Raw genomic sequence first — 26,985 nt, 5'->3', positions numbered from 1 at the left:
AAAAAAGTGGGCACCCTTCGCTGGCAGCAGTTGCGCCGCGGGTCTATGCAGTTCAGGTCAAACCGGACTCCGGAGATCTTTGGGTTTACGTGTGCTCGACCCCAGCTCGCGATTTTATGGTCCAAGAGGCACAGGCCTGTCTATGGGTTCATCACTTAGAACAAGGCCATGCAGCGATTCTTCCGAACCTTTACAGGCAGATCTCTAATAATAGCCGAACCAGACAGCGCCAGCTCCGACGAAGACGGGTGCGTGAACTGAATCGTCGGAGATTGGCAGGCAGAGAACGGTAACAGCATCGTCTCGTTTACGGGCTGACTCAATGCTGGCCAGGGAATTGGGGATAGCTGTATGAGATGTAATGAATAACAAAGTCTATGAAAACAAGCTCAGGATGGGTCGAAGGTAATTGTAATATAATAAATCGTTACCATCCGTATGAAAACTCACCGGACCAGGGTACCTTCTGCCCCAATACATCGAGAGGCAGACCAGCCCAGTCATCAGTCATGAAATCAGACAAAAAAGATATAAGATCATCCCAAGACTCCCTCTCCACGATCCCAGAGAAATGCAACGCTCAAAAATACATATTCGATTCCGTCCCATTCTCATAGCTTAGTTCCCTCGCGCCCGCTATCACTAGGCCTTCTGGGCCGAAGAGGCCCAAGCGATACACCGGTGCCGCTGCTAGGACCCGGCGCAGACGTGGAGGTCAATTGCGTCCGGGTAGACTCGTTACTAGCTGAGTTGGTGCGCATGCCATTTGCGCGAGTCCCGTTGTGGAGTCGGGGATTCATGAGCCATTGTACCTGCATGCGGACACTGTTGAGAGCGGCGTTGGTGTGGGCCATGTCTTCCTTGATGCGGAGACACTCGTTCATGATGGTCATGCTGGCGCGAGCGTCGAGGTCTGTAAGAGCGTGTGACATTTGGCTGACCTCTTCGCGGAGAGATTCATGGAGCGAGAGCAGGTATTGCGTGGTGTGGGATGAGAATGAATTCGCAGGGTCTGCAGGGTCCTCTGCATCGATGAGAGCTTGCCCGTCTCTATCGCCATTAGGGGCAGATCTTCCGCCGTTGCGATCGGCGTCGCTCACTCGTGCAGATTCGAGAAGTGTGGATCGTATATTGGCCATTCCGTCTTCGAATATCTCATTGCGTTGTTGGAGATGTCGCATAGTCAACTCGAGGGAGTTAAGTCGCGTATTTTGCGCCTCCAGATACGGCCCTATTGAGACCAGCGGACACTGCTGTTCATGCGCCGCAATATCTGCACGTCGGACCTTGACCGAACACCCATACTGAGACGCCGCGCAAGCGCTCACAACATCCGGGCAGGTCTCGACATGTTTCTTCAGCGACCGCCGTGGAACGATACTTCCACAATCATCGCAAGTCGCCTCTAGACTGGGACAGAGTTCCTTGTCATGTTCGGCAAAGTCCTGCTCCATCACATCCTCGTTGCAGCGCTCGCACCGGCAATAGCTATGCATACAGCGTTCTTCCGGCTGGAGATCCTTTTTCCGGGTCTTTTTCCGCACGATTCATCCGGGCACGGCAGAAGCCGATAACCGCAGTATTTCTCCACATGCGACTGGACATGGCCTCGCGGGACAATCTCGTTGCAGCCTTCCCCGACCAAAGGACACCGTACCTGTATCTCATCGCACATGTTGACCAATAGGCGGGGCACCCTGGTCGATATTCGGGTGGTGGGGGTCCGGCAAGAGGGACACGGGAACTCGTCCGAGTCGGCCGAGCGGAAAGTGGTGATGGCCGATCCTAGGCACTTTTGGCAAAAAACATGGTCGCATTGTAGTCGCACGGGTTGCACGAAGGGGCAGTGGCAGATCGGACACATTAGGTGTGAATCGTAGCTGGAGACGAAATCAAGGGCGCGGAGGTCGACCAAGTCGTCGCGGTCGGAGTTGGCCTCCATCGCCAGGAAGTCTTGAATATCCATGGTGCGCAAAATTACAAGCCTTGGGAAAGGCCCATGCAAAGGAATCAGAGGGTCTTTGGCCGCGTTTTATTGCAGTTTCGTTGCTGCTCCGAAGTCTCGGTGTCAGCTTGTGAATGCGGCGGATAATTGTAATGCGGGATATAGATACCGAGGTCGTTCGCAAGGTACGCAGGACCCCTTAGGGCGAGGACTTGATAGGGATCATTCAATAGAGAAGACCGGTCCTAGCAAGTCTGACAGCAGCACGGGCAGTTTTAAAAGAGAACTATGGAGGGGAAATGAAGGAGGTCAGGTTACGGAGGGGAAAGGGAGGGCAGAGGCAAAGGCGGAAAGGCGGGCGGGTAAGCAGGAGATCCGCGCTCGGCGGGTTGGTTCCCTTGTGCTTTGGCATCCACTCCTGCCTAGACCTCAGTTCCGGACTGTCGTCTCAACCCCGCCCATCAGTATCGTCCGTGATCCAGCAATTCTTCTGAAATCATCTGTGCTTTGCAGTTCTCCGCAGCGTCTCTGGGGGCACTTACATCACCCGCCCTTTCCACGACAGACTTGCCTCCGTGGTGCCGTCCGTCTGACACCACCATGACGAACCCATCCCAACTCTTCCTCCTAGCCGATCATATCAAGCTCTCCCTCCTAGAGCGACAGCGCGCCATATCCCTTGACCTCGAACCTAATGCGCAAGATGGAGAGATCTCCCGGTCACTCGAGTCCCTCCAAGCGGGCATCAAAGCCGTAGAGGCCGAGCAGGCACGGCTGGCAGAGTCCAATGACAGCGCAGGCGCTGCCGCCTTGAAGGACCAGCTTGGCCCCCTCCATGAGCAACTCCAAGATTTTTCTTCCCAGTTTTACGGCACAGATGGAGCCCCCTCCAGCCAAGACCCGACACAGGCGTCAGACTCCGTCCACAGGTCTGCAACATCGCCCGATCTCAAACAACCCGTTCCACAACATCCCCCTTCCAAGTCGGTGCGGTTCATGGATAATTCGGCGGCTGCCGCGGCTGTCCAGGAAGAAATCGACGAGGAAGAAGATCGCAATCGCCAGAATCTCTTCCGGCCATACCGCGATGAGCCGTCGCCGTCGCGTATTGATCAATCCAATATGACCAACGAGCAAATCTATCTACACCATGATCGAGTGATGCGTGAACAGGACGATCAACTCGATCAGTTAGGAGAGTCGATTGGACGCCAGCATCAGCTGAGTATCCAAATTGGAGACGAGCTCGAGGGCCACGTTGCGCTGCTGGACGGCATGGAGGGCGATGTTGATCGTCATCAGAACCGACTCGACGGGGCGCGGCGCCGGCTGGACCGGTTTCGACGCAAGGCTGGTGACAATTGGAGCATGATGACCATCATTGGCTTGATCATTATCCTGGTCATCTTGATTGTTATTTTGAAATAGGGCGACGTTGGGGTCGTACATCTGGTTTCTTTGTTTGTGACGAAGCTTTAGCTACTTGCGAGCGGGCGTTTTAGGTCTCTGTGGAATGGACACTTCTATAACCTACTTCTGATGGCTTACGGTGATTGAGATTTTCGGCGTTAGGACTCCAAGTCAATTTGAGTTGGCTACTGTAGCCATTATTCAAGCTCTCCTCATGATTATCTCAATGAACTCCATCTGTAGAATCGAGAAATAACGGCGGCAATTTCGTTGGGAATGGGATATCAACATCCATTCATGGACTCCCGGAAATCACAACTGCGCGGTTTCGTGAAGAACATAGCCTCCCGTCAAGCTTTTAAGCTTATGCAAATTCCCATCACGACTGAAACGTAGCCGCTCACTTTTGCTCTGGAATATGTTTGGTTTTCTGTTGAAACTCCTGGAAAGCCTTATCCGAGGAATCGACTTCGCCTCGATCCGCCTTGACCTAAAAGCGACGAGTTAGTTGAAGGCCTGACCTTTTTCCATTGGGGATAGTATACACGAACATCCGCTTCGCTGGCACTCGCTAGTTCAGAGTCCCACTTTGCTGTTCCAGCCTTCTGGCTCTTCAACTGCTGGTTTTTCTGGGTTTCATAGTGGCTCGCGAGGTCGTCACGATCTACTCAATGGCGTCTTGGTTAGCCATATCTCGGTGAGATGCAAGGGTCTGCAGGGTGTTGTGGTTGTTGCTGGTGTGGCAAGTATTTCTTCGACAACGTTGCCGGCCTTGCGATCGATAACTGGATGCAAAAAGCAAAGAGGCGACTTACTCTTGTCGGTCTCTTTGAGAGTCCATCGCGGCGTGGAGGTGTGGAAGGTAGAGATGGAGGGCAGAGCGTAGCTCGATGGTAGAGCGCGACGGGAGCCAGCTCGGACAGAAGTGAGGAAGGACATGGCGGGGACGGAGATATGTAGCTTAATTTCTCTTAAGATGAAGTTGGAGTAGCGACAGACGTCTCTTAGCTCGTTGAAGCAGTAGAAGTGTAATTGGGAAGGCCGAGAAGCAAGACAACAATCAACTGGAGATGAGGAATTCCCCGCAAGACCAGCAAAATTCCAAGAAGACATTTATCCTGGGGGTTCAATCCTTTTAAGATGGACCCAGAACTCACTGGGTAACTTGCAATTCCCATCTTTCTATTCGTGATCCCCCCAACAATGCTTTACCGATGACGTCAGTGATACTTAAGGGCGACCGGATGAGCGGATATGACTTGTTGGAGAGGAAGGAGGGCTTTATTCGATCTCATTACTTAGTTAACAGACTACAGTATAGGTGACTAGATGCCAGGCTTGCTAGCAACAATGTTGTGTGAATAGTGTGACTCTTTAAAGCATTCATCCGTCGATGCTGTCAGCTATCTGGGGATGCAGCATTCTCCCCGATCGTGCTGGAGCCCGCCGGTTCGAGTAATGACATCATGAGATATAAATGGAGCCGACAACAATCATTGCCAGTGACGCAGGGGAATGAGATTGTCTTTTCCAACTAGGGGGATTTTCTAGAAACGCCTGTTTCCAAGTTGACAAGGTGGTGAGGTGGGTACGAGTTCAGGAGGCCATGGATTCATCCCAATATATACCTGATGCAACCTGCTTTGATGACGGACAGCATTCTAAAGTTGTACGCTGGGACACAATCTGGGTCGAAACGTATCTCTCAGCCATGATAACAAAGCCATTGAGTAATTAATATGCACAAAGATATGTTATTGAAGAGAAATAATAGTGCGACAATCTTCAAAACAAACATCATGCGGCGTGGTCTGCCATTTAATGGAAATTCAATAGACGAGACAAGAGTAAGAGAAGAAGCGAATGGAGATATGATAAAGTAAATAGTACCAGAGTAGAATCAATATAAGACATAGACAAAAAAGGTAAACCATTTCCAACGCAATATGGTCTATCGCATGTTCCGCGAGAGACCCCCAGGATATCGATTTCAAACAGAAAACAACTCCGCATCCCATGGTTTCGCTGCGCATCCAAACCCCCCAACCAGCCACTGCACCCCGTGGCAAGGAAGCGATGAGCATTCACATATCACCCATCCCCATAAACCGATGTACAAGCCAAAAAAGAGACAGTGAATAAAAAGATAAACGAGAATCGAAAGTCACCAAGGTGTAACGAAAAACAAAAAAAAAAACAAACCCAGATATTTCAACAGTGCCCAAGCAATGCAGACGTGTATCGTTTCCGCCTCTAGATCCTTGAAAAATGTGATATCCATCCCGCCCCATGAGTAAAACAAAACCCCAAGAAAGTCCAAGAAGCAAGGAAATCGTCGAAATGAGTCACAGCGTATGTGAACGGTAAAGAGAGAGAGGGCGAGCCGGGGTAAAAGGTCACTCGCAAGCGATCCATCCTTTTTCCCAACCCTGTAAAGAGGCAAAAAAACCAACTCCAGGTTCCCAATGCGACATGCACGTCGAGTAGCAAGTCACTGCACGTTCTATACATCATCGGTGGGCCCAACCGAAATAAACAATGAACACAGGCCCAAGAATAGAAGTTTCAGGTCCCTCCCTGAGAGACCGCAGGTATCGTACGGAAAAGGATGCAAAAAGGGTTTCAAATCGCAAGGGCGCCGTCGCTCGCAACAAGCTGGAAGAATCGCAAAGGATCTAGATGTAAGGCGAAGATGGTCGTAATCAGCGGCGTAGAGGTGTAATATGTACAAAAGCCGGATTTTCGTCGAATGATTTTCGAGTGTTTTTTTGGAAGGGGTTTTTTGAAGATAAGACTTCGCCGTGTCGTAGAAGAAATGGATATTTCCAAAGATGGTGGTGTGGTCGTGTCGGAAAAAAGAAAGGATGCAAAGTAGCCATGTCAGACAAGAATGCAACGTAAGAAGTTATTAAGACCTGCGATTAGAGGGACCCGCGCGATGATGCAAAACTTGAACTCAGGTGACGTGCAGAGACATATGCCGCTAGGGCAAAGGGAAAGAAGGGCTCGCAAGCAAGCCCCGTTCTTTCGGCCAAAGACCTCGATCGGGCCTCTTTACCATCGACGCTGAGCAGCCTGCATCATCGCCGGTGAAATCGACGAAGGAGGGCTAGTCATGGTCATTCCAGTGGTAGGGTTGATGATGGGAATGACCTTGCGGGTCCGGTTGGCAGCAGGCTGATGGAAGTTGACTTGATTGGAGTTCGCAGCGACATTGGCGTGGACAAAGGAGTTGGTCGAGGCGGGAGAAAGGGAGATCGCCGGGGCGACCTGCTGCACTGGCTGGATCTGGTGCTGTAGAGGCGAGGTGTCGGGCGACCCGCTGGAGAGCGAGGAGCGATCGGACGAAGCAGAGTGAATGGAGTGCAGCTGCAAGTTCTTGTCAATACGGAGCTGGCTTGGGAATAGTCGTTGTCTTGGTTATTGCTGCTACTGTTGTTGCTCCCGGGCCGCCGCCGATCCCCCATGACAAGGAAGATTGTTATGGTCGGGATTCCGCCGTCGGGAGCGAACAACAGCAGGAGGGTTAGGAGAGGGTAGACGGGAAGGGAGCGATCGCGAAAGGCTCCGCTAATCTCGACGTACATCTTCATCGGTCAGGAGGTTGGGGCAGAACTCCAAGTCATCATCAAGATCAAAGGAGCGACCGGCTTCGAATCTGGCCCGGAAGGCCGTCACCGCTGGGGCTTCCGCAAGTTCCCGCATGCTCTTGACTCCACGGAATTGACGCTGAGCATTCTGCTGGGCCATTTTGGGGCCTCGGCGAGTACGGCCATGGTGGTTGTGGGAATGCATCTGGGCAGCATGCTGAGGGTGTTGTTGGTGGTGTTGCTGTTGGTGATGGTGGGTGTAGAGGAACGCAGACATGATGGATGATCGAGGGAGTATCCAGCACCCGAAGAAAGTGGAGAAAAAAGATGAGAATGGAAGATTGAAGAGGAGGAAAGGAGAAATAAAGAAAGCAAGTTTGGGGAGAAAGTAGGCAGTTGGGAGATTTGGTATGAACGTGAAAGCGGAAAGTCGAAGTGGAAGAAGAGGAAGAGAAGAAGAGCGTTCGAATTGGAGGAGAGGAGTTGGACTGTGGGAGGGAGGCGAGGGAAAAAAGAGGGGTGTTTTGGGGCTGAGAAGGTGCGGTATGGTCACGTTTGGTAATGGGAGGAAATGGTCTGGGGGGCTCGAGAGTGAGTGTCGAGACTTCGAGGCAGTGATATTCATGACCAGCAGCCAGGGAAGGGTGCAAACCGTGTAAAATATACTGTCCTGTATTGTCACACCCTCCCCTCCAGTGGACTCCCAGCGCTAGCGAAAGGTCACGCACCAACCAAACCCGTCCGAACGCCGCCAGTGGCAATGAAGCAACATCCTGGCCAATCACCTCCGGGTAATGGAGCTTAATCGGCCCACTCCCAGATGCCGCTCCCCTGGGCGGTTACTCACTGGTCCGTGACGTCGTCGACAAATGCAACGCTAATCCTATTTAGGGTTAGTACGAGATCCGGCCGAACTCGCTGCCGTATGGTATTTCTGCCTGAGTACGCAGTACGCAGGGAGAGGACAAGGAGGAGTACAGTATGTCCAGTATGTACATGCTATGTAACTATGGCTAAGACGATGACTCGTGGCCATCAGCATCTCCTCCTTGATCCCCCTTTTATCCCCATACCATTCGTGATGATGATGATTGATGAGTACTGATGCTTTGATGGTAGGGCAACAATGATGATTGTTACAACGCTCCAATTTTAGAGAAAGCGAGAGCTCCACTCATACGACACTCAACACTGGAGGATCGCCGAATTATTCTCCCCAGCCACACCCCAACCGGAATTGGCATGCCATGCCCATCGTCCCCCATGTTCTTGACACAGCCCGTGCTGTGACCACCTGTTGAGGGTCCTAGCAAACGGGTGTCCCGACGACGAAGCCCTGGCGGCCACTACTTGAACCGTCGTTGGTGTTGGGGCCACTCCCATCAAAGTTTGGCCTCGAACCTCGACATTCTCTCTTTCGTCTTAGTCTGCTGCAGGCGATGCAGGACTGGGCTGGACAGGGCAGGGCAGGGCAGCCGTCCAGGGCACATTCTCCGTTCCCGTAGGGCTCCGGCTGTGGCTGCTGATCGCTGATCGTCTGCCCTCCCTCCCCTCGTAAGGATTCCCCAATCCTGCGACCGACATGTCCTCTCGACGCAGAGACCATTTAGGTCGAAGATGGTCGATAAGCCACTCCATAATCTTGCCCATGAGCGTGCAGGCTTGCATGGTTCTTCCCCGCCACCCCCTCTCATGATTGGCACCGTGAGATCTGACGGTCCTCCTAGAACGGCAGACCTCATCATTACGGGTTGCGGGCTAGCCTCGACGACAGAACGACGAATGAGGAATTCAGTCTCCGTGGCCAACGAGAAGACCTCCGCACTCCACCGGATGTTTCATTGGGTGCTGTTGCTATTCAGGCACAAAGTACGGTGCAATCCAGTGTACATCGTGTACTCTTGTACCTGGGTACATAACATCTGAGTCACCAGTACTCCGTCCTACGCTATGAGTCCTCACTCCAATACCCAATCTGACTCTCCGTAGTCCCACCTTTGCCTGCAATCGGTATGTGCCAGGGCCCCGTAGGTCTGGGAGTTGGGTTCCTATCCCGTTCCTGGCCCTTAGACAGCGATCAATGGAGAGAGGGCCTCCTCGTCTTCCTGGTCTAGGCGTACATACTGTAGGCGCCTGGTGGAACATCCTCCCACCCTGGTCCACCTGTAACACCCTTTGGCCACTGGATAAGCCCCCTCGTGTTCAACCTCCATTGCTTCGTGTCATTCCCAGTCCCTGTAAGAACTCACGCGGTACCCGAGTCAACCGTACCTGAGGGCGTCAGGTACCTGGTACCCTAGCATCCGTAGTCGTACCTGGTACCCTAGCATCCGTAGTCGATGCTACCATGGCTACCTCGAGGACCTACACCGCTTCTTTGGGGAGTCAACCACCCCCCTTCAATTGAATTACCTTCCATTAAGGCGGGGGGCAAAAGGCACTGGAATGGACCGATTGAAGGCGATCGGGACATTTGGAATAATCTGGGTGTCTCGCGGAGGGGTGTAGCGCCCGTGCTGTGAAAGACGACCAGGTGCAGGCACCGTTGGCTCGACACTTGAATCATGCAGTTGACACATCGACGACCACGCCTCGAGGCCTGCAGGATATGCAATCGCTCGGATCTTACAGAATGATCGAGCACTGCATGAAAGAATCGAAGAACTCACATCAGTGAGGGGGTCCTTGCCAGTTCCTGCCCCAGACATTCCCACGCAAGGGAGTTGGCCACACGGTCTGGTTGCCCTGGTTCGGTTGTGAACCCGACGATGTTGATGTTTTGGGGGTGGCGGTAGTACACACACAAATCTTTACTCCGATTCGGAGTGGTTTCGGAGGGTAGTCTGGTTTGCAATGTGGGTTGCAGATGTATATAGGACGTTTGTAGATATGTAATAGCCCTCTGACACAAGTAGCAGCAAAAATCCTGCGGCTATTGCGGTAAGCAACGACATCAGTGCTCTTTTAGGGACATGATAAAATCTAATTCAGAATAATAAGAACACCAACTCGCAGCCCCAAGCATTGATGACTACATACCTGAGCTGGTTCATCTGCAAATCAACATCTAATTGACTATTGAAATTTTGGTGCTGATCTACAGAATATACTGAGACATTGCTTTAGTAGTCCTGTGCTTGAAATGCATGTTATCCATGTACCTGCCAAGCTCCTCAAGTGGACCTTGTACATATCTATATGCACACTCAGTATAGAAGAGGACAGGTCTCCACACCCTTGGCAGGTGTAAATCAAGCTCAATTCAAGGGTCGCTATAATGCAAAAGCTCACAATCCAGTACCAACGCCAAGTAAAACTCATGCTGATGGTAGTAAACATCATCGTCGGCAAAACCAAACGCCATAAAGTGCGTATATATCATTTCCCACACAGACATCACTTATCCAAATTCTTGCTCTTCACCATGCGTCCAATCAGCTCCTTGCAATGCTTCTCACTATACTGCTCCCACACCTCATACAATGAGAGGAGCTCCTGGGTACATTCAATGACAGCTTTGATGTCAATCTCGCTCTCTGCCAGCCACTGTACCAGCTTTTGAATGCGAGGGGGACCAGAGCCAGGTTTATCTGACAATGCCGCTAGCATACCCATGCCTCCGCCATCTCTCATCGCTCCAGCCAAGGCTGACTGTGCCGAGTTGCCAAAGCTACCCGGATGAGAAGGCTTGAAGACCACGGCGACGATGATGGCCATGATTGCAATGATATGTGGCGGGTGGAGTAGTGGTAGATCCGTTAGATAGTGATCGTTGATAACGGACCACGCTAGGGCGACCTCATCCGAGCTGAGGGGCAACTCGGACTGTAGCTCCGACAAGGTCCGATATGGATGATGGACGATGAGCTGGGAGCTCATCTCGGAGATCAAGGCGAATTCGCATTCACCCAGTTTGGCTACATCCGGTGTGATAAACTCTACCGAGGCAGTTAGTTGGACATGTTTCCGTCTCGAGGGATAGAAAAGAGGGTGATATGTCAGACATACCAGGATATAAACCGCGGGCCTCGCCCACTACAAAGCGGATGTGCTGGGGGCATTCTTCCATTTTGCAGGCCAGATAGAATGCAGTGGTGAGAACCAGATAGGGATTGGTCTGGCGGATTTCATTTTTGGTGTAGAATCGTTTCAGGTATACCTGGGCAGTAGCAATGGCCTGCTGACGGGTCGACATGCGCTTGCCCAGTTTGATCAGTTCTGTTGGGTGTCAGCTATAAGGTCTTGCATCAATAGGGGAGTTTTTCTTACGTTGATTGAAGTAAATATTCAGGAGTCGCTGGTCTGGCAATGGAAACTGCGAATGCGTGACCTTATCTCGTTCTCGGAGTCTCTCCCGAACCTCGGCCAATTTCTCCCGAGTGAAGAGCCAGTGACGACGCTGAGTCGAGGCCCAGTAATTGGCAGCCATAGTAGAATGACTATAATAGAAGTAGTGATATAGTAACACGCATTTCACCAGCAGAGAGACGGTTGTATAGATCGGCCCCCTCGGACTTTGTAGGTCGATAAGGCCAGCATCCGCAGCCCAAAGAGGGTTAGTAGGGCCCAGCCCTGGTCCCGTGCCCGCCCGGTGATGGCGTCAAGCAGGCCCAGTCTGCCCAGTCGCCGTTCCAGCAATGACCGGCCGCGCATTATTCATTGATCCTGATTGAGAGGCCAACCCCACCAGTTAATGCTCACTTTTATGCTCCCGACCTCACTTCTGCAGACTCCGCCCCTTTGGGAGTCTCTTTCACAACCTTTCACCTTGCTTCAATCCAGACCCCGGGTCATGCTCCCTTGAATGATGACGGGTGCTCGATAACAATTTTTCTCCGCAACATGGCACCCAGCGAGTCCAAAGATGAGCGCGACCAAAGAGTCGCTCGGCTCTGGGAATCCCTGGACACGCGCAAAGAGGGCCATATCGATTTAAATGGTCTCAAGAAAGGCCTAAAGAAGATCGATCACCGTGAGTTTGTCTTCGTCTCAGATCGGGTCTCGTGCCGGAAGCTCCCGACTGACGCGGTCGCATTACTAGCTCTGAAAAATGCAGATGAAATGCTCCGTAGCATCCTGCACGATGTCGATACCAACGGTGATGGCCAGATAGACTACAATGGTAAGCACCAGGAGCTAGATTCCTTTGCTGCTCACAGGCCCAGGGCGCACCTGTGCTGAGTTTTGGTCTTCCCCTAACCTGCCTGCCTCAGAGTTCCGAACGTTTATCGACCACACCGAGTCCGGTTTATGGCAGATGTTCCAGGCCATCGATCGCAATCACAATGGAGAAATCGACAAGGCAGAGCTAAAAAGCGCGTTTGCACACTCCGGCGTCACCGTATCGAGTGCAAAGCTGGACAACTTTTTTGCCGAGGTGGACAAAAACAATGACGGGGTAATATCTTACGCGGAATGGAGGTTCGTTGAACACCTGCCCTTGGTCAAGTGCTTTGCCTGGAGGACGAAATCAAGATGAGGCCGAAGCCCCAAAAAGCAAACTCAACCCAGCTGACTCAATACCTCATTTCACCTCGGTTTAGGGACTTTCTCCTCTTCCTACCGCTTCGCTCCACCTCCGACCTACGCGCTGTCTTGTCCTACTACACGGCGACGGGCAATCTAAACCCGGAAGGAGATGTCCACATCAATGATCTGCAGGGTTTAGGTACAGACCACACATTTCCTACTCGTTCTCTCCTCGCTCTCCAGCGCCTCTTGTACAATATTCTCTCTTTGCCTGCGCTGGCCTCTCTCCTTCCTTCAGCCCTCGCGCAAACCACCACCAACCCGGCTGCAACGTTGACAACCGCTTTCGGGAATGACTTTGCCTCGTTAGACGGTGACTTCGAGCTGGAGTGGCTGCCCATCCCCAAGATCGTCGCCATGTGGATGTCCTTCCGCTATTATGAACGCAAGTTGACCGAGAATACCCCTAAACTAGGCTACTTTATTGCAGGCGGAATTGCGGGCGTCGTCTCGAGGACGGCTACTGCCCCTCTTGACCGTCTCAAGGTTTACCTTATCGCTCAGACGGGGGTAAAAGCCCCGGCGGTTCGCGCAGCGAAGGATGGTGCTCCCTTGGTGGCGACAGGAAATGCATCTAGAACCTTGTCTGTTGCCCTGAAAGAGCTCTGGCGGGCCGGTGGAATCCGGAGCTTGTTCGCTGGTTTGTTTACCTTACTTCACTATCTCTTGAGATCATTCATCTTACGAGTGCATAGGAAACGGGTTGAATGTTTTGAAGGTGATGCCAGAGTCAGCGATCAAATTTGGAGCCTACGAGGTGAGTCTCGTTGATTAACCTTTGGGTCATTTCATATCTGATATTCGAATCTAGTCGTCAAAACAAGCATTTGCTCGCCTTGAAGGACACAACGACCCCAAAAAGCTTCGGCCCACATCACAGTTCTTGTCGGGTGGTATTGGTGGAATGGTAGCCCAGTATGCTATGCTCTTTTCTGGATTATGACTAGGTCAAGATTATCCTAATTGACTCCCTGCAGATGCTTCGTCTACCCTCTGGACACGTTGAAATTGTGAGTTGATCATGCTTCAGGGCGTTCTCAAGTATTCATTTGCTAACAAGTTCTTCTAGCCGGATGCAATGCTCAACCGTTGAAGGTGGCTTGAGAGGAAACAAGCTCATCATAGCCACAGCGAAGAAAGTGCTGAACACCAATGGGCTATTTGGTTTCTTCCGTGGCCTGCCCCTTGGTCTCATCGGAATGTTCCCATACGCGGCGATCGACCTGACCACCTTTGAATACCTCAAACGCGCCCTTGTCTCTCGCCAAGCTATTATTGATCATTGCCACGAGGACGACGTGACTCTGAACAACTTCCTGACTGGCACAATTGGTGCCATCAGCGGTGGTTTCAGTGCCTCGGTCGTCTATCCTCTCAACGTGATGCGGACTCGGCTACAAGCCCAAGGCACCGTCCTCCACCCGACTACATACACCAGCATCACCGACGTCGCCCGCAAAACTCTCCAATCCGAGGGACCCCGCGGATTCTATAAGGGCCTCACCCCCAACCTTCTCAAGGTGGCACCTGCAGTGTCCATCAGCTACGTGGTCTACGAGAACTCGAAGCGGATGCTCGCCTTGAAATAAGCGCACCTTGTACCAAACCGCCTCTCGAGTCACCTTCTCCTCCCGCCATCTTTCTTCCGCCCCGCCGCCCTCGACCTGCTAAATCTCTTTCACGTTTTTTTTTCTTCGCGTTTCCATTTTTAGAGCCATTTCAGCCCAAGATACCCGCAAAATAGGCCACCATACAATGGTACAGCTTCTCTCTGTTCCAAATTGGATATATCTTATCCTCAGCTCAAATATCTGGCACATATCACTGCCAAATCACTTGCATCTACCTCTTGCTTTACCTCGTTTGCTTTGCGTTTCCGCATTCGTGAGACATCCTCCACATGACAGGTGCTTTGCTACAAACCCATTCTGGGGGCTGATCACGCTCCCAACCATATGTTCCAACATAAGCATCGCAAGGCGTCGAGGCATGTGGATTTTCCATGCATTATCATTGGGTCTTTCGTTGTTTCCTCATTTTCTGTGTATATTGAGAATACTACATTTCACTTTTGGACATCTTACCGACTAGATACAGTCTTGAGTTGGGTAGAAGTGTCGGATAGAGGCTATGTCACGATAAATTCAATTCAATTGCATTTCATAGTATATCCATATTTCATTAGTTCAGTTGTTGTGATGCACTCGATAGCCACCCTTCTCTGCCTCGGTGCTATATCACCCATACTCTGCTTATTACGCAACCTGCACGGCCCTCACCTCCTCATCCTTGGGCAAAACATCCGGCACTGGTCCAACGGGGGTAATTGCAAACTGATTAATCTGCCCATGCGACTTGGTATAGTGCTTCTTAATGTGCTCAAAGTCCGTCGTATCCCGGAACGCTGGCAGATCCCAGTACAACCCACGCACCCAGCGGTGAATAGCTGGATATCCAGACCGGATATCACGAATATTGCACTTGAAATGCTGCACGTAGACAGGGTCGAACCGGATGATTGTCGTGAACAACCGGATATCAGCCTCGGTCACCGTGTTGCCGAAGAAGTACGGGGAGACGGACGTTTGCTTGGTTAGGTGAGCTTCGATCTTGTCCAGAGAGGAGAAGAGAGTTGTGACGGCTTTCTCGTAGGCTTCTTGGGTGGTGGCGAAACCGGATTTGTAGACGCCGTTATTGACGTCGTTGTAGATCCATTCGTTGGAAGTGTCGATTTCGGAGCGCAGGGCGGAGGGGTACAGGTCAATTTTCTTGTATTCCTCTGGCAGCAGGTCGTCGAATTCATAGTAGAACATGCGAATGATTTCGGCGCTCTGGAGGGCGTTGTTAGATAGGGTACCTTTGGGATGCTTGATGTGTGGAGATCTCACCTCGTTGCTGACGATCTGGCCGGTCTTCTTATCGAAGAGAACGGGGACGGTGAAACGACCAGTGTAGTCTGGGTTGTTGGAGAAGTAGATGTCACGCAGGTGGGTGAAGTCCTTGTGCAGCGGGTCGGGAATGGTGTTCTCGCCTGGTAGGACCTCGTCGGACGTGGCAAAGCGCCATCCTATATCCGCATTTAGCATGTAATTGAATGAGATCGTGGAGTAGAGTACATACCCTTTTCTGCGAGGTGCCAGTGCACCGATGAGAAGCTGATGATATCCTCCAAACCCTTGAGCTTACGGGTTATCAGAGTGCGATGAGCTGAAAGACGTTAGTACTTCTTCACAAGATAGTTGTTAGCAATTGGAACCCGAACGTACCCCAGGGACAGGCGTAGGAGACATAGAGATGATAGCGGCCCTTCTCAGGCGGGAACTGCGCGCCGGGCTCGCGGGAGATGAAGCTCCGGAACACGGACTGCTGACGCTTGAACTCGCCAGACTTGTCATTGGGATTGACCCAGTCGGTGATTTTAGCTGAGTTGCCGGTCTATACACCACAAATCAGTTCAATTGAAATATTAAATGGAGGGCATTGCATCTGCATTCATCGCTTACCGCCATATTTCGTGATGATCGTGCGGAGAAGTACGTTGGGACTCGAGAAGCTGTAATGAACCCCGCGCGGAGAGCTGGTCGTGGAAGAGTGAGTAATGCTGGTGAGCGCAATAATGTCAAGAGCATCAGCGAAAGACAGGAAGCGTTATATATCTCGCCGAGAGTAGCACGAGATTAAGCTTAGAAAGAGATTGGAAAGAAAATGAGAAGATCGCGAGCTTTCCAACTGGGGGGGTTGACGGCGATCCGGGCTCCATGACGAAGTGCTTACTCATCTTCTTAAATCGAAAGTGGGGCCTCCAGACTGTCAGCTTTGACAAAGCATTTACTCAGGCATCAGTTAACTAGGCTACTGCAGTTCGTTAACTAGAACTACCAAGGTACTGTAACTAGGGTACTTCTAGTAATCAAGGGTGTGGCAGCTGTTACAAAGATTTACTTCAGCCAGTACATCATAGAAATTGGTAACCTGATTAGGCGCGAGCCAAAGAAAGCAATTGGAATTTCAAGACTGGAAATCTAGCATCGCATGGAGCTGGTCGTTGGTAATCATGAATGTACTGCTTCTTTCCCACCCCCGAAGAGACTGCCACCACCATAAAGTTCTGTTTTAATGGAGGAGTCCAGACGAGCCATCTATCTATTTGCTCATCTTCACCATGACGTACGGGATCTCCACATCTTCCTCGGTCTGGTCCTCGGCCGTCACCTCAAAAATGATATTCTTCTGGTGCTCAGGCACGGGCTTCTTGCTGACGTGCTCGACAAGCTTGCTCATCCTGTGCGGAATTAGTATACTGTCGGGCATATTTGTGCAGAATGCATAGAAATGATAAGACTTACGGCAGAGGAAGGCGGTCCTTGACCTTGGACGGAGGGTAGAAGCTGGCATACAGCAAACTGACGCCAGAGCTGACCATGGTGATATCCAGGCCCCGGTCGGCAAAGTGGTCCAAGAAGGCTTGAAGAGGAATATCGTCCAGCTCAAAGCGATCCCACAGGCTATCGATGGTGACCTCGCCCTGCTTGCCTTGATACTTGCCCTTGGGACTAGCGATAGGCTCACTGAACCCGAAGAATGGCAGTGCAAGATTAATGAAGCCGTTCTTGTACTGCTCAATATCGTCCTTGCCATCAACAACCTTGAACAGCTCCAAGGCAACGAGACCTGTTACCAGAGCTGTGGCGGTAGCAATGGCGGGGATGATCTTTCCAGCAATGAACTTGGTCTTGTGGCGGTCCGCTTGGGGGATCTCGTAGTTATCAGCACGCAAGTTGCTGGCCGCGGTAATGAAGTCGATATGGTGGTTGGTGTCATCGTCCTTCTCAAACTCAACAGGCTGCAGACGGAAGCCAGCCAGGGACTTGGGCGATGGGAGAAGAGCAACGAGTTTCTGGATCTCTTCGTTATCGTTGCTAGCTCCGGAAGGCTGGGCGTTGGGATCGGGCTCGTTGTCGTCGGCCTGGATCTTCACGTTCGAGCTAGGTGTGAACTCGGGAATAATCATGTCGTCCACCACCTTACAGTAGTACTCGTTGTCGGCACCGGGGTTCTTGATACCATAGTTGAAGGCGTGGAGGTTGGCACCAGCAATCACGAAGCCAATGTGAGTGGGGTTGGAGCTGTCAAACTTCAAAGGAGTAGGTGCCCGCTTGGGACCAGACCAGAAAGGCTGGCCAGTAGATGTCTTGGAGTCCTTGGGGAAGTTGTAAAGGAGTTGCTGGATAGCATTGTTGTACTGAGCCTCAAACTGCTGGCGGGCCCAGACAATGCAGTCATCGAAGGTCAGAGGTTTTTCAGTGACCAGGAAGTCACGGAGGTGCTCCAGAGTCTGCTTCTCATTGCCCGCCTGCTTGAGAGTCTGATCAATGTAGTCGGCTTGCGAGAGATACATGTTGACCGACTCGGGAGGGCCAACAAAGTAAGTCTGGAAGAGGTCGCGAGCCCACGCAATGGTGTGTTCAATACGATTGGGGAAACTCTTCAGCGTACACATGGGGAACGACTTCTCAGGAGGGTCCTGTGAGCTAGAGTAAGACTCGGTGATGAATGGCAGGATCACCTGAGTGTTGCCCTTTGTGCCAAGAGTACCACTAGATATAAAGTTAGCAAGTATTTCATTGAAGATCGTGGGAATAAGATGGTTTACCTCTCAAGAAGCGGCTTGCGGAAGAAGACGCAACGGCGATCCACATATGTACGGGCATCAACGTTGTCCAGCGCGTTGGTCACGCCGTCAAGACCACTCCAGAACTCCTCGTTGAAGATGTGCTCAGTATCCGCACCGACACGGTCACGGAGAGTCACAATCTTATCATTCAAGTCGGGGTTCATAGCTTGTACCGCAGCAGAGGCACACTCGCTCTTGAGACGACCAACGTCCTTGGGGCGGAAGAGGAACTGCCGGTTCAGGTTGCTCTTCTCAATCTGATCCATATCCGTCACAAAGATCTTGCCCTTGGGGCCAGTACCCAGGCCCATCATGGCCCAATTCTTCAGGGTCTCACAACCAATGGCACCCGCGCCGACCAGGAACTGAGTGACATTGGAGAGCTTCTCCTGGTACTCCTTACCGAAGACCGCGATCTGGCCATCATAGCGGGAACCGGTAGGCTTGCAGTTCTCCTCAGAACGGGTGGTCGAACTCGGCAGAGACTCCAAAGAATCAAAGTACATCCACTGGTGCACAGGGTTGAACTTTCCAGAGACAGCCTTGAGGACTTCTTGAGCGGCGATGCCTCCGAAGAAAGCGGCCAAGGGGTTTAGATCACCACGAGCCTGGTAACTCAGCTCCTTGATAATCTTCTCATCCAGCTCGACCTTCTCCTCTCCAGCTGCCGCAAGTTCATTGGCGATCTTCAGAACCTCCTGAGCATCGCTGTCGTTATGTGGGCGGGGGAACTGACGGTCGTGGGTCTCCGCAAATTTGTGGAGAGCCTGGATACCAATGTGGAGCTGTTGCGGTCGGTCGAACTTGGCGAAATCCGAGAGCAGAATTTCTGGCTTCTTGATCTGTTCTGACAAGGGTTGGAAATCAACGAACTTGGGCATCTTCACTTGAGCGAAGAGACCGCCACCCTGGTAAGAGCCGAGACCGGAGACATCACCAATGCTGAAGGTATATGGGCCCTTAACGATGACCTTGCGAGGAGCGCTGTTGTTCAGGCCGTCCATACCCTTAATCTCGGTGAAAGTCACAAAGTCGCCATCCTCCAGTCCGTGCCGAGTCTCGTCCAAGGCAGATACCAGACCATCCTCATCGATATCGGCAATGATACCACCGACGGGTTCCTCCCCAGTAGGATCACCAACGGTGAAGTTTTTACCAAAGTCATTGAAGATATAACCGAACAAACCAAATGTATCCGTAATCGTGATATAGATACCGTTCTTGTGACAGAAGTCGGCAATCGCCAGCTGCTCCTTCAGAGGGGTCTGGGTCAAGACCACTGCTTGGTAGCGCTTTAACTGTTCCAAGTCTCCAGCAAGATTGTTGCCCTCATGGATCGTCACTGGGACATAGGAGTTGAGCTCGGCGACTCGTGGGGCCGTGACTTCAGCGCGGGGCTTGCCGACATCTTGAGGCTGAAGGAAGAACTGGGAGGAGAGGTCTGCGATAGCAACGGGGGCAGGATCGTAAAGAGTAAGGGATTTGACGCCAGCGAGGGCAATGTTCTTGGCTGTAAAAGTGAGAAGAGAAGTGTTAATCAGATGGCCGCGGGGTTGCCACTCATTTTACCCAAGTATAGCGTGACCTGTCGTTATTGCTTACCAATTTCCACGCCCAAACCCTTGAGCCCAACAACGAGGACATTCGACAAGCCCATGCGCTTCATGGCTTCGTGGCCAAGCACATACCTTGGAAGAAGCGGTTAGATACGGTGTCTCACCACAGGTAGCCAGGAAAGAGCACGGTATTGGTAGTCTTACAGTTGCCGACTGTACAGAGACTCATCGATCTCGCCATGCTTGATCATCTCCACGGTCTCTTGGGGGTTCTCGACCTGCATCGTAACGTCCTGATAGTGGGCTAAGTTAGTGGACATGCAGTACTTGGATCTCCAGCCCAGCGGGATGGTGCCATACCGTCATGGTCTTCTTTTGAGGCCGAGCGGCGGTGTCGTCTTCAGACGCTCTGCGCTTTCCCGGCTTAGCCGATTCACGAACAGCAAGATCGGAAGGAATGGTGAAAATCAGGAGGTGAAAGTCTTGCCCAGGGAGCAAGACCCTCGACTAGTGCGGATAAAACAAGTTGCAACTCGAAGCGTACCAGGTACCTATCTTTGACCAGACAGGGCAGGGGCAGGAGTTGAAGTAAGTAGCGCAGGTATAGGAGAGGTAGGCAGGACGCAGAGCTGTACAATAACAAAGAGAGGCGGATTGATTGCAGAAAGAAGAGAGGCAAGGGAGAAGAAACAGCTGTTGAGAGCGAGAGCGGGACGGTGCATCGACGTAAGAGGGACAAGCTGCGGATGACTAATCAGCGCGTCCAACACCCCGCGGTCGGAGACATTTGCAGATGTTCAGTCGACTCGAGCTCTGGTTGGTTGCAATTCGATGCTTTGCAACTTGATCGGGCTGTTCTTGTGAAATTGGAGATGGCCTTGGCCGTGATCTGGGCTTGCTGAAAGATCCAGTCTCATACGGCGACTCTTCTCTTGACCAACGCACCTAATTGCATCATCTTCTCTTCCGCGCCCAAGCACAGAGCCCGCCCGCCTCGTACATGTGTCGATTCGAGCTTCTAGGGCGTGGCTTACTATACCGGCATAGGCAGAACCCGGAAAAGGACAGCATTAAACTCGCTAGGTAGAACAGACAAGTTACCGGGCTCCCTTGTGCGAACTTTGAAGCTAACAATGATCTCCTTGATCGCCACAGCGCGCCCAAGGCAAGATGCTCCACGAGATCCTCCTCTCGCTCTCCGGCCAGCCGTCCCCCTCTTCAGCCCTTCACAAGGGAAAGATGCGCTCGCTCAAGATGATATATCCCTTCTCGCGCCTCCGGAGAAAGCCCTCCTCCGGTCTATTGCCCACCTAAGTCAACTGCACGCGCAACTCCGCGCGCATACCTCTCAGATATTGTCTGCGCATCGGTCCGTGATCTGTCGCTCGGTGTCCACCGCTATAGTCACAAACCATTTGGGCAGTTTTCAAAAGAAGATCCTCGAGGTCGAGAAAGCAATTCTTGCCGAAGACAGCGGGTATGTTGGTGGGTACGGCATTGTTCCGTTATCCACCGTCGTGGGTGAATTTGCACCTTGGACACGACGCATGGAGTGGCTATGGGAGGTTGTCCAATTCATACAACCCGAGAGTAGAATCCATGATCCTCGATATGGCTGTAGCGGGGCAGCCCTTATCAATCACCTACGCGCCGAGTCCCAAACGGGTTATCTGGATATCAAAGAAATGGCCGTACAGCTAGTGACTGCGGCGGAGACGGCATGGATGAAGCAGTTATCCATGTGGATTCTTTATGGAAATTTGCCCATGTATGGAAAGGAAGACTTTTTCATTCAGGAGGACTCGAACCCTGAAGACGACGACACTCAATTCAGCATGCACATGGAATTGCTTCCAAATTTCGTATCTGCACAAACAGCAGGGTCGATTCTCTTCATTGGGAAATCACTCAATCATGTCCGTGCAAAGAAGAAGACCTCGGGAGGGATATCCACCGCCCCAGTGACTCTTTACCAGGAACACATTGAACACCTTGGCGGGTTAAAGTCGCCAATCTCATCCACGCAGCTTTCTACAGCTGTGGACTGGATTCGCCTGTCATTATCACAGTCAACACTATCCAAGCTCTTGCCTCTTCCTCGTATCCTGGAAATGCTTACTCTGCTTCACGATTTCCTTCTTTTGGGGCGAGGCGAATTTGCCGTGGCCCTAGTCTCCCATGCGGACTCCCGCATTGAGGAGAATAGACGCCGGGGAGCCTTCGCTCGGGCTCAGTCCAGAGGCCTTGCGGGACTCTTGATCAAGGAAGGCGATGTGATGACGGCCCTGGCCCAGGCATGGGCTGAGCTGTTCTCCCTACAAAAGGAAGAAGATCCGGCGGATGAGGAGCTAGAGCTTGCGCGGGAGCTCCTTCGCTTGTCAATCAGTGACAATAAATCCAGCCGTCCGATGACCCCGTCGCAAAGCTCGACTGCGATTCCGGAGATCTCGAAAGTCTCCTTTGAAGACATTCTGTTTCCTACACCCACATGCCTGACCGCTCAGGTCCGCGCACCCCTGGACCTCTTCCTGTCAAGTTCCGATATTATCATCTACTCCAAGATCCACTCTTATCTGCTGGGCATCCGGCGTGCTCAAATACGTCTTGGCGATCTATGGAAAAGAACGTCCCTTCGGAGGAATCACCCTTCGCCATGGGGACCGCCCCGGAGTAACAGTGCATTTGGCCAGAATAAGTTGAAAGAAGGCCGTAAGAGGGACAATACCCGCATTCGACAAATGCGTCCGATCTGGGCCACTGCGAGTGCCTGTTTGTTTGTGCTTTCCGAGATTGGCAGCTTCTTCCAGGGGGAGGTAGTTCACGAGTCCTGGCAGCATCTGCGGGAGTGGATTGAAGGACCATCTCTCTCAACAACCTCAGCGCCAGGCTCTCGGCCAGGGACAGCATCCTCTTCAAAACAACAGCGCCAATCCCGTGCTGCCTCTCCCGACCGCGTCTCTAGTCGACCCGGCTCCAACGCTGGCCCTCCCTCTATGGGTCGGCACGACCCTGAAGCATTAACCGTTGCCCACCGACGCCATCTTTCCACTCTAGTCCAATCTCTGTTTCTCACCAATACATCGTTTACCAGTATCCTTCGTACCCTTCTCACCAGCGTGGACCATTTCGTGGCCCTGGTGATTCGCCTCGAAACGATCCAGCGCAACATGGACCTAGAGACGGACGAGGGTGTCGTCGATGCCCTGGTCGATTACGCGCAAGAAGAGCGCGAAGTCTGGCAAGACCTGCGCAGTACGCGTGACGACGTGGATGCTGGCATGAGAGACCTCGTTGAGAGCCTCCGTGATATTGATGACCACCGGTCGGGCGATGGCCTAGGCCCAACCGCGCAGCTCGGCATGGGCCAGGCCTGGCCGGGAGCCCGTGCAGAGGGTAGCACAGGCCCCGGATTCCGCCACTATGTACCGCGCCAACCGGCGGGTGTGGACCGACTGTTGATGAATCTCGACTTTGGGAGTCTCCGGGGTGCCTCGATGGCGCCTGGTCCGGCAAACCTGGAGTTTGGGCGTATGGGGTAGAGACCGGGAAATCTGCCATTGGTCTTCGTATATGTGACATTCTTACGATTCTTATGATTATTGAGCATGGGAAATACTATCTGCTTTTCTCGGGGAATTTGGCAAATTCGGCGTTACAGCTGAAAAGAAGAATTATCAGCCAGGGAGTCTGGGGCAATTGACTTTTGATGCATCCGCGGACGCAATATAGGGAAAGGGATCATATGTACTTTCGAGAACCATTCATCCGTTCTTTCAATCATCCTGGGAGCCTTCGGTCGTGGGGTATGTCTCTCGGGACAGATCTACACAGTAAAACTATACGACGGACCTAGATGGAGGGACCGCATGTTCTTGCATTTGGCAATAGGAGTTTTTCTTATCACAAAAGCCCTGATGATCGACTATGCATTCAATATGTGTCTACTGGTCACATAGCTGTACGAAATGTCCAGCTGACAAGGCACGCAATCTGGCAGGGCGTTCGAGATCGTCCTCAATGTTCGCCCTTTTTTGACGATCCCTGTTAGATGTTTCAAGGCCCAGCAACTGTCATGAAATTCAAAAGTACCCCAACTCAAAAAGGAGCTCCTGGGCTATTAAGCTACATTTTGATATTGAATGTTAAATGTGTAATAGGGATGTGGCATTTGCGGGTCCGATGCCTGATGCGCTTAAGTTCTGGTGGTTCGGGCAGTGGCGGAAGCTTATCGTGACTCTGGGGAACTACTAATCATCATGGATTGCGTATACGACTCTTTTACTTTCAATCTACTGATTCGGGATTGGTGATTTGTACACAAAGAAATGCCTGTTTTCCCAAGCAATTGAACGAGCCTCAACAGGAGCATTTTTCTATCCCTCGTCTATCTTCTTTCATGAGCAATTCCGCTTCTTGGCGGTGTAAACCCGGGTCAGCCCAGGATTGCCTATTCCGGACATCCCGGGAATACACTGCAGGGGTTGGTTTTCACCTCTCTCCGTCTCTCCACTCTGTCCATCTTGAAAGTGCTGGACCACTGATTCTCCTGTTTCCAGTGGAACTTTCTGTATGCTTATCCACGACATCTACATTGGTTCAGCCACTGTTCCCCCCACCTAAAAATATCCAGGAGACCATCTGGCCACTGTATTGTGGAGCCCATCCCGCAGAGAAAAAGAGTCAACTGACCTGCTTTGATAGTACTGTATGTACAATCCTTCTGGTACTTGCCTCTTTCACCGGTGGAACCGACGATGCCACTGCAGCTGCCAGGGTCTGTGGATCAGATTCGCTCCATGCCAATCCGCGATGGAGTCCCAGAGCCCTTCCTAACCTATTCATGGAGATGCCGAAGGTCCTCTTTGGTGGTTACCCTGCCCATCATAACAAGCTCGAAGCAAATTCAGCTGTGATTCAAACTGGAAGTCATAGTAGCATCTAGTTGTCAAGGAACAGGGACAAAAATTCCTGATATCTTGATACCCCGACATCCCGAAGGTCTAGTTGGCCGGGCTCTAGATCCTATACATGATCAAAAGCATCGAAAGCCATCGAGCCCGCCAGTCGAACCCGCCCTACGGCTAAAATCCCGGCGCCCAGGGCTCGGCCCCATGCTCGGCCCCTCGATAACCAGTGTGAGCAAAGGAGTCTGAGTCTTGGACAAACCGCTGAAGATCGGCCATGCATACCTCGATGGGCCCGCCCTGGTGAGCCATTCCATCGAAGTCTTCGAAGAATTACCGTCTTCGACAATCCAGCAAAGGTCAAGATGTCGACTGTTGGGTCGTGCGTGGTTTGGAGAAGAGGAGTGCGTACAGCATCCGCTCTCTGCGCGGCTGGATTTGTTCCACCGCAACCCCATAGTTCCTTAGTTCCATGTCCCACCGCAGCCCCGTAGTTCCATACTTGCTGTCTCATAGTCTTGGCTGGGGTTCTATCGGCACGTCTCCCCGTCCCATCGTGTAGCTTGGAGCTGATGTGGCAAGCTCCTAAACCCGTGGATGCTCCCGTCGATTTGTCTGGATCTTGACCCATGGTGAAAGCAGCCTGGTCAACCCACCCGAGGGGTCACGCGCAACATTCATATTTTTTTCTCTATCAATTTCATTTTTCAAAATTTCTGTCGGCAGCTCACAAGCCCTTGGAAGATTGCGCTTTCGGTAGACTCTGCCTGGTAGTACCGTGCCGGACCGTTTTGGACATATAAACCCACTTCCCTGTGAACAACGTAAGATGATTCTACACGATATCTTCCCAGATCGGGTTTTATCAATTGTATAGTTTGTGGTATTCAGTTGCCTTACATTGTGCCCCGTTCTATACAAACTTCCGGCAACCTTACCACCAGCCCTTGGGCCTTACTTAATTCTTTGTACAAAGATATCCCTATATCCCTCTTAATTTTTTTCCACACAACATGTCTCTCGGTACCTCTCGAGTATTCACCTCCGCCCGCGCTCGATTCGCAAGTGCAGCGATTACAGCCCCTAAGGTACTTGCCTCTTCTTCGACAAGACTCTACTCTAGCACCAAGAGCGCCTTCAACCCGCGCGACATCCAGAACATCTCCCACAACCCCGATCACATCCAGTCCAAGCTTCCATCAAAGAAGCAATTGCGCAATGCCAACCGATTCCGCGAGTTCGACATGGAGGGTCGTGTTTACGTTATCACCGGTGGTGGTCGGGGATTGGGCCTGTCGATGGGTGAAGCCCTGATCGAGGCTGGAGCAAAAGGTATGAATCAATTGCTCCATTCTGTTATCCAAACTGGACCCGGATACTAACAGGAATTGCAGTCTACGCCATGGACCGCCTCGAGACACCTCACCCCGACTTCCTCAAGGCCAAAGACAGGGCCCAGGACTATGGCGGTAGTCTGGAGTACATCAAAATTGACGTCCGCAACAACACAGAAGTCAACAACACGTTCGCGAAAATCGCTGCTCATGAGCAGCGTCTGGATGGTCTCATCGCTGCCGCGGGCATCAACCACCTACAGTCCGCACTCGAGCACTCCCAACAAGCACTGGACGACGTGATGAGCATCAACTACAACGGCGTGTTCAACTCTGCCACCGCCGCCGCCCGCCAAATGTTCAATTACCAACAAAAAGGTTCCATCCTGCTCGTTGCATCTATGAGCGGCCTCATCGCTAATAAGGGCATGACCTCACCTGTTTACAATTCCTCCAAGGCTGCTGTTATCCAGCTCGCCCGCTCGCTGGCTATGGAGTGGGGTCGTCACGGCATCCGTGTGAACAGTCTTTGCCCGGGGCATATCATTACTCCCATGGTCGAGGATGTTTTCCAGCAGAACCCGGCGGCACGGGCTACTTGGGAAGCGGAGAATATGCTTGGTCGTTTGGCTACGCCTGAGGAGTTCCGTGGCTCTGCCCTGTTCTGTCTCTCGGATGCTAGTAGCTTTATGACTGGTAGCACTCTCATTATTGATGGTGGCCACACGGCGTGGTGAGTGATATCTTGAGGATGAGGATAATGTTCTTTTTGCATACACGTTCTCAAGTCGAGTGAGACGCGGCGTCATGGAGGGCATGGAATACACAAAACAATTCGATGACCCAGAGAGAGCCTCTCGCAAACCGGACAGGGTTCCCATCTCTGTACATACTTAGCATCGGTTTACCGCGAACCTCGAAGCTCGCTGCACAGTTCAGGTTCTTTACAAAGGCTTGCAGCATGCACCTCGGCTTCGGGCGATTTAGCCCAGACTTGAAGGAGGTTATGTGACCCAGGCCGCTAATAATGGTAATCTCAAAAT

The 26,985-nt window shown here is 51.9% G+C and overlaps 13 protein-coding genes across 13 annotated transcripts; 4 read left to right on the top strand and 9 right to left on the bottom strand.

Moving 5' to 3' along the window:
- Positions 1–204: 204 nt before the first annotated feature.
- Positions 205–511, bottom strand: N7458_012507 (uncharacterized protein; the record flags this gene model as incomplete). Its single annotated transcript, XM_056915888.1, has 2 exons — positions 205–347; positions 451–511. The coding sequence occupies 2 exons, from the start codon at positions 509–511 to the stop codon at positions 205–207; spliced, it is 204 nt and encodes a 67-aa protein (XP_056760642.1).
- Positions 512–611: 100 nt separating this feature from the next.
- Positions 612–1,966, bottom strand: N7458_012506 (uncharacterized protein; the record flags this gene model as incomplete). Its single annotated transcript, XM_056915887.1, has 2 exons — positions 612–1,488; positions 1,545–1,966. The coding sequence occupies 2 exons, from the start codon at positions 1,964–1,966 to the stop codon at positions 612–614; spliced, it is 1,299 nt and encodes a 432-aa protein (XP_056760641.1).
- Positions 1,967–2,545: 579 nt separating this feature from the next.
- N7458_012505 (syntaxin family protein) lies at positions 2,546–3,373 on the top strand (the record flags this gene model as incomplete). The annotated part of the gene is made up of 1 exon (XM_056915886.1): positions 2,546–3,373. The coding sequence occupies one exon, from the start codon at positions 2,546–2,548 to the stop codon at positions 3,371–3,373; it is 828 nt and encodes a 275-aa protein (XP_056760640.1).
- A 382-nt stretch (positions 3,374–3,755) lies between these two features.
- Positions 3,756–4,294, bottom strand: N7458_012504 (uncharacterized protein; the record flags this gene model as incomplete). The annotated part of the gene is made up of 3 exons (XM_056915885.1): positions 3,756–3,845; positions 3,907–4,019; positions 4,171–4,294. 3 exons carry the CDS (start codon positions 4,292–4,294, stop codon positions 3,756–3,758), a joined length of 327 nt encoding a protein of 108 aa, XP_056760639.1.
- A 2,115-nt stretch (positions 4,295–6,409) lies between these two features.
- Positions 6,410–7,105, bottom strand: N7458_012503 (DUF4452 domain-containing protein; the record flags this gene model as incomplete). The annotated part of the gene is made up of 2 exons (XM_056915884.1): positions 6,410–6,748; positions 6,941–7,105. The coding sequence occupies 2 exons, from the start codon at positions 7,103–7,105 to the stop codon at positions 6,410–6,412; spliced, it is 504 nt and encodes a 167-aa protein (XP_056760638.1).
- A 1,262-nt stretch (positions 7,106–8,367) lies between these two features.
- Positions 8,368–8,613, bottom strand: N7458_012502 (uncharacterized protein; the record flags this gene model as incomplete). The annotated part of the gene is made up of 1 exon (XM_056915883.1): positions 8,368–8,613. One exon carries the CDS (start codon positions 8,611–8,613, stop codon positions 8,368–8,370), a length of 246 nt encoding a protein of 81 aa, XP_056760637.1.
- Positions 8,614–10,341: 1,728 nt separating this feature from the next.
- ssn8 (cyclin-dependent protein serine/threonine kinase regulator SSN8) lies at positions 10,342–11,374 on the bottom strand (the record flags this gene model as incomplete). Its single annotated transcript, XM_056915882.1, has 3 exons — positions 10,342–10,883; positions 10,954–11,163; positions 11,215–11,374. The coding sequence occupies 3 exons, from the start codon at positions 11,372–11,374 to the stop codon at positions 10,342–10,344; spliced, it is 912 nt and encodes a 303-aa protein (XP_056760636.1).
- Positions 11,375–11,787: 413 nt separating this feature from the next.
- On the top strand, positions 11,788–14,063 carry N7458_012500 (mitochondrial carrier; the record flags this gene model as incomplete). Its single annotated transcript, XM_056915881.1, has 7 exons — positions 11,788–12,067; positions 12,111–12,366; positions 12,489–13,114; positions 13,170–13,231; positions 13,286–13,389; positions 13,452–13,484; positions 13,544–14,063. 7 exons carry the CDS (start codon positions 11,788–11,790, stop codon positions 14,061–14,063), a joined length of 1,881 nt encoding a protein of 626 aa, XP_056760635.1.
- A 666-nt stretch (positions 14,064–14,729) lies between these two features.
- Positions 14,730–15,983, bottom strand: N7458_012499 (glutathione S-transferase family protein; the record flags this gene model as incomplete). Its single annotated transcript, XM_056915880.1, has 5 exons — positions 14,730–15,305; positions 15,363–15,541; positions 15,595–15,681; positions 15,741–15,909; positions 15,978–15,983. 5 exons carry the CDS (start codon positions 15,981–15,983, stop codon positions 14,730–14,732), a joined length of 1,017 nt encoding a protein of 338 aa, XP_056760634.1.
- Positions 15,984–16,617: 634 nt separating this feature from the next.
- Positions 16,618–20,070, bottom strand: ubaA (E1 ubiquitin-activating protein ubaA; the record flags this gene model as incomplete). The annotated part of the gene is made up of 6 exons (XM_056915879.1): positions 16,618–16,756; positions 16,821–18,071; positions 18,128–19,658; positions 19,751–19,836; positions 19,909–19,997; positions 20,065–20,070. 6 exons carry the CDS (start codon positions 20,068–20,070, stop codon positions 16,618–16,620), a joined length of 3,102 nt encoding a protein of 1,033 aa, XP_056760633.1.
- Positions 20,071–20,837: 767 nt separating this feature from the next.
- On the top strand, positions 20,838–23,243 carry N7458_012497 (uncharacterized protein; the record flags this gene model as incomplete). The annotated part of the gene is made up of 1 exon (XM_056915878.1): positions 20,838–23,243. One exon carries the CDS (start codon positions 20,838–20,840, stop codon positions 23,241–23,243), a length of 2,406 nt encoding a protein of 801 aa, XP_056760632.1.
- A 1,542-nt stretch (positions 23,244–24,785) lies between these two features.
- Positions 24,786–25,239, bottom strand: N7458_012496 (uncharacterized protein; the record flags this gene model as incomplete). Its single annotated transcript, XM_056915877.1, has 2 exons — positions 24,786–24,908; positions 24,946–25,239. The coding sequence occupies 2 exons, from the start codon at positions 25,237–25,239 to the stop codon at positions 24,786–24,788; spliced, it is 417 nt and encodes a 138-aa protein (XP_056760631.1).
- A 382-nt stretch (positions 25,240–25,621) lies between these two features.
- On the top strand, positions 25,622–26,679 carry N7458_012495 (putative short chain dehydrogenase/oxidoreductase; the record flags this gene model as incomplete). The annotated part of the gene is made up of 2 exons (XM_056915876.1): positions 25,622–25,940; positions 26,003–26,679. 2 exons carry the CDS (start codon positions 25,622–25,624, stop codon positions 26,677–26,679), a joined length of 996 nt encoding a protein of 331 aa, XP_056760630.1.
- Between the last annotated feature and the right edge of the window lie 306 nt (positions 26,680–26,985).

This window comes from Penicillium daleae (genome assembly GCF_028827525.1).
Source record: "Penicillium daleae strain IBT 16125 chromosome Unknown utg000009l_segment0_segment0, whole genome shotgun sequence".
Classification (NCBI taxonomy): Eukaryota; Fungi; Ascomycota; class Eurotiomycetes; order Eurotiales; family Aspergillaceae; genus Penicillium; species Penicillium daleae.
Note: the sequence above shows the minus strand (reverse complement) of the source record. Positions and strands in the feature narration are given on the sequence as shown.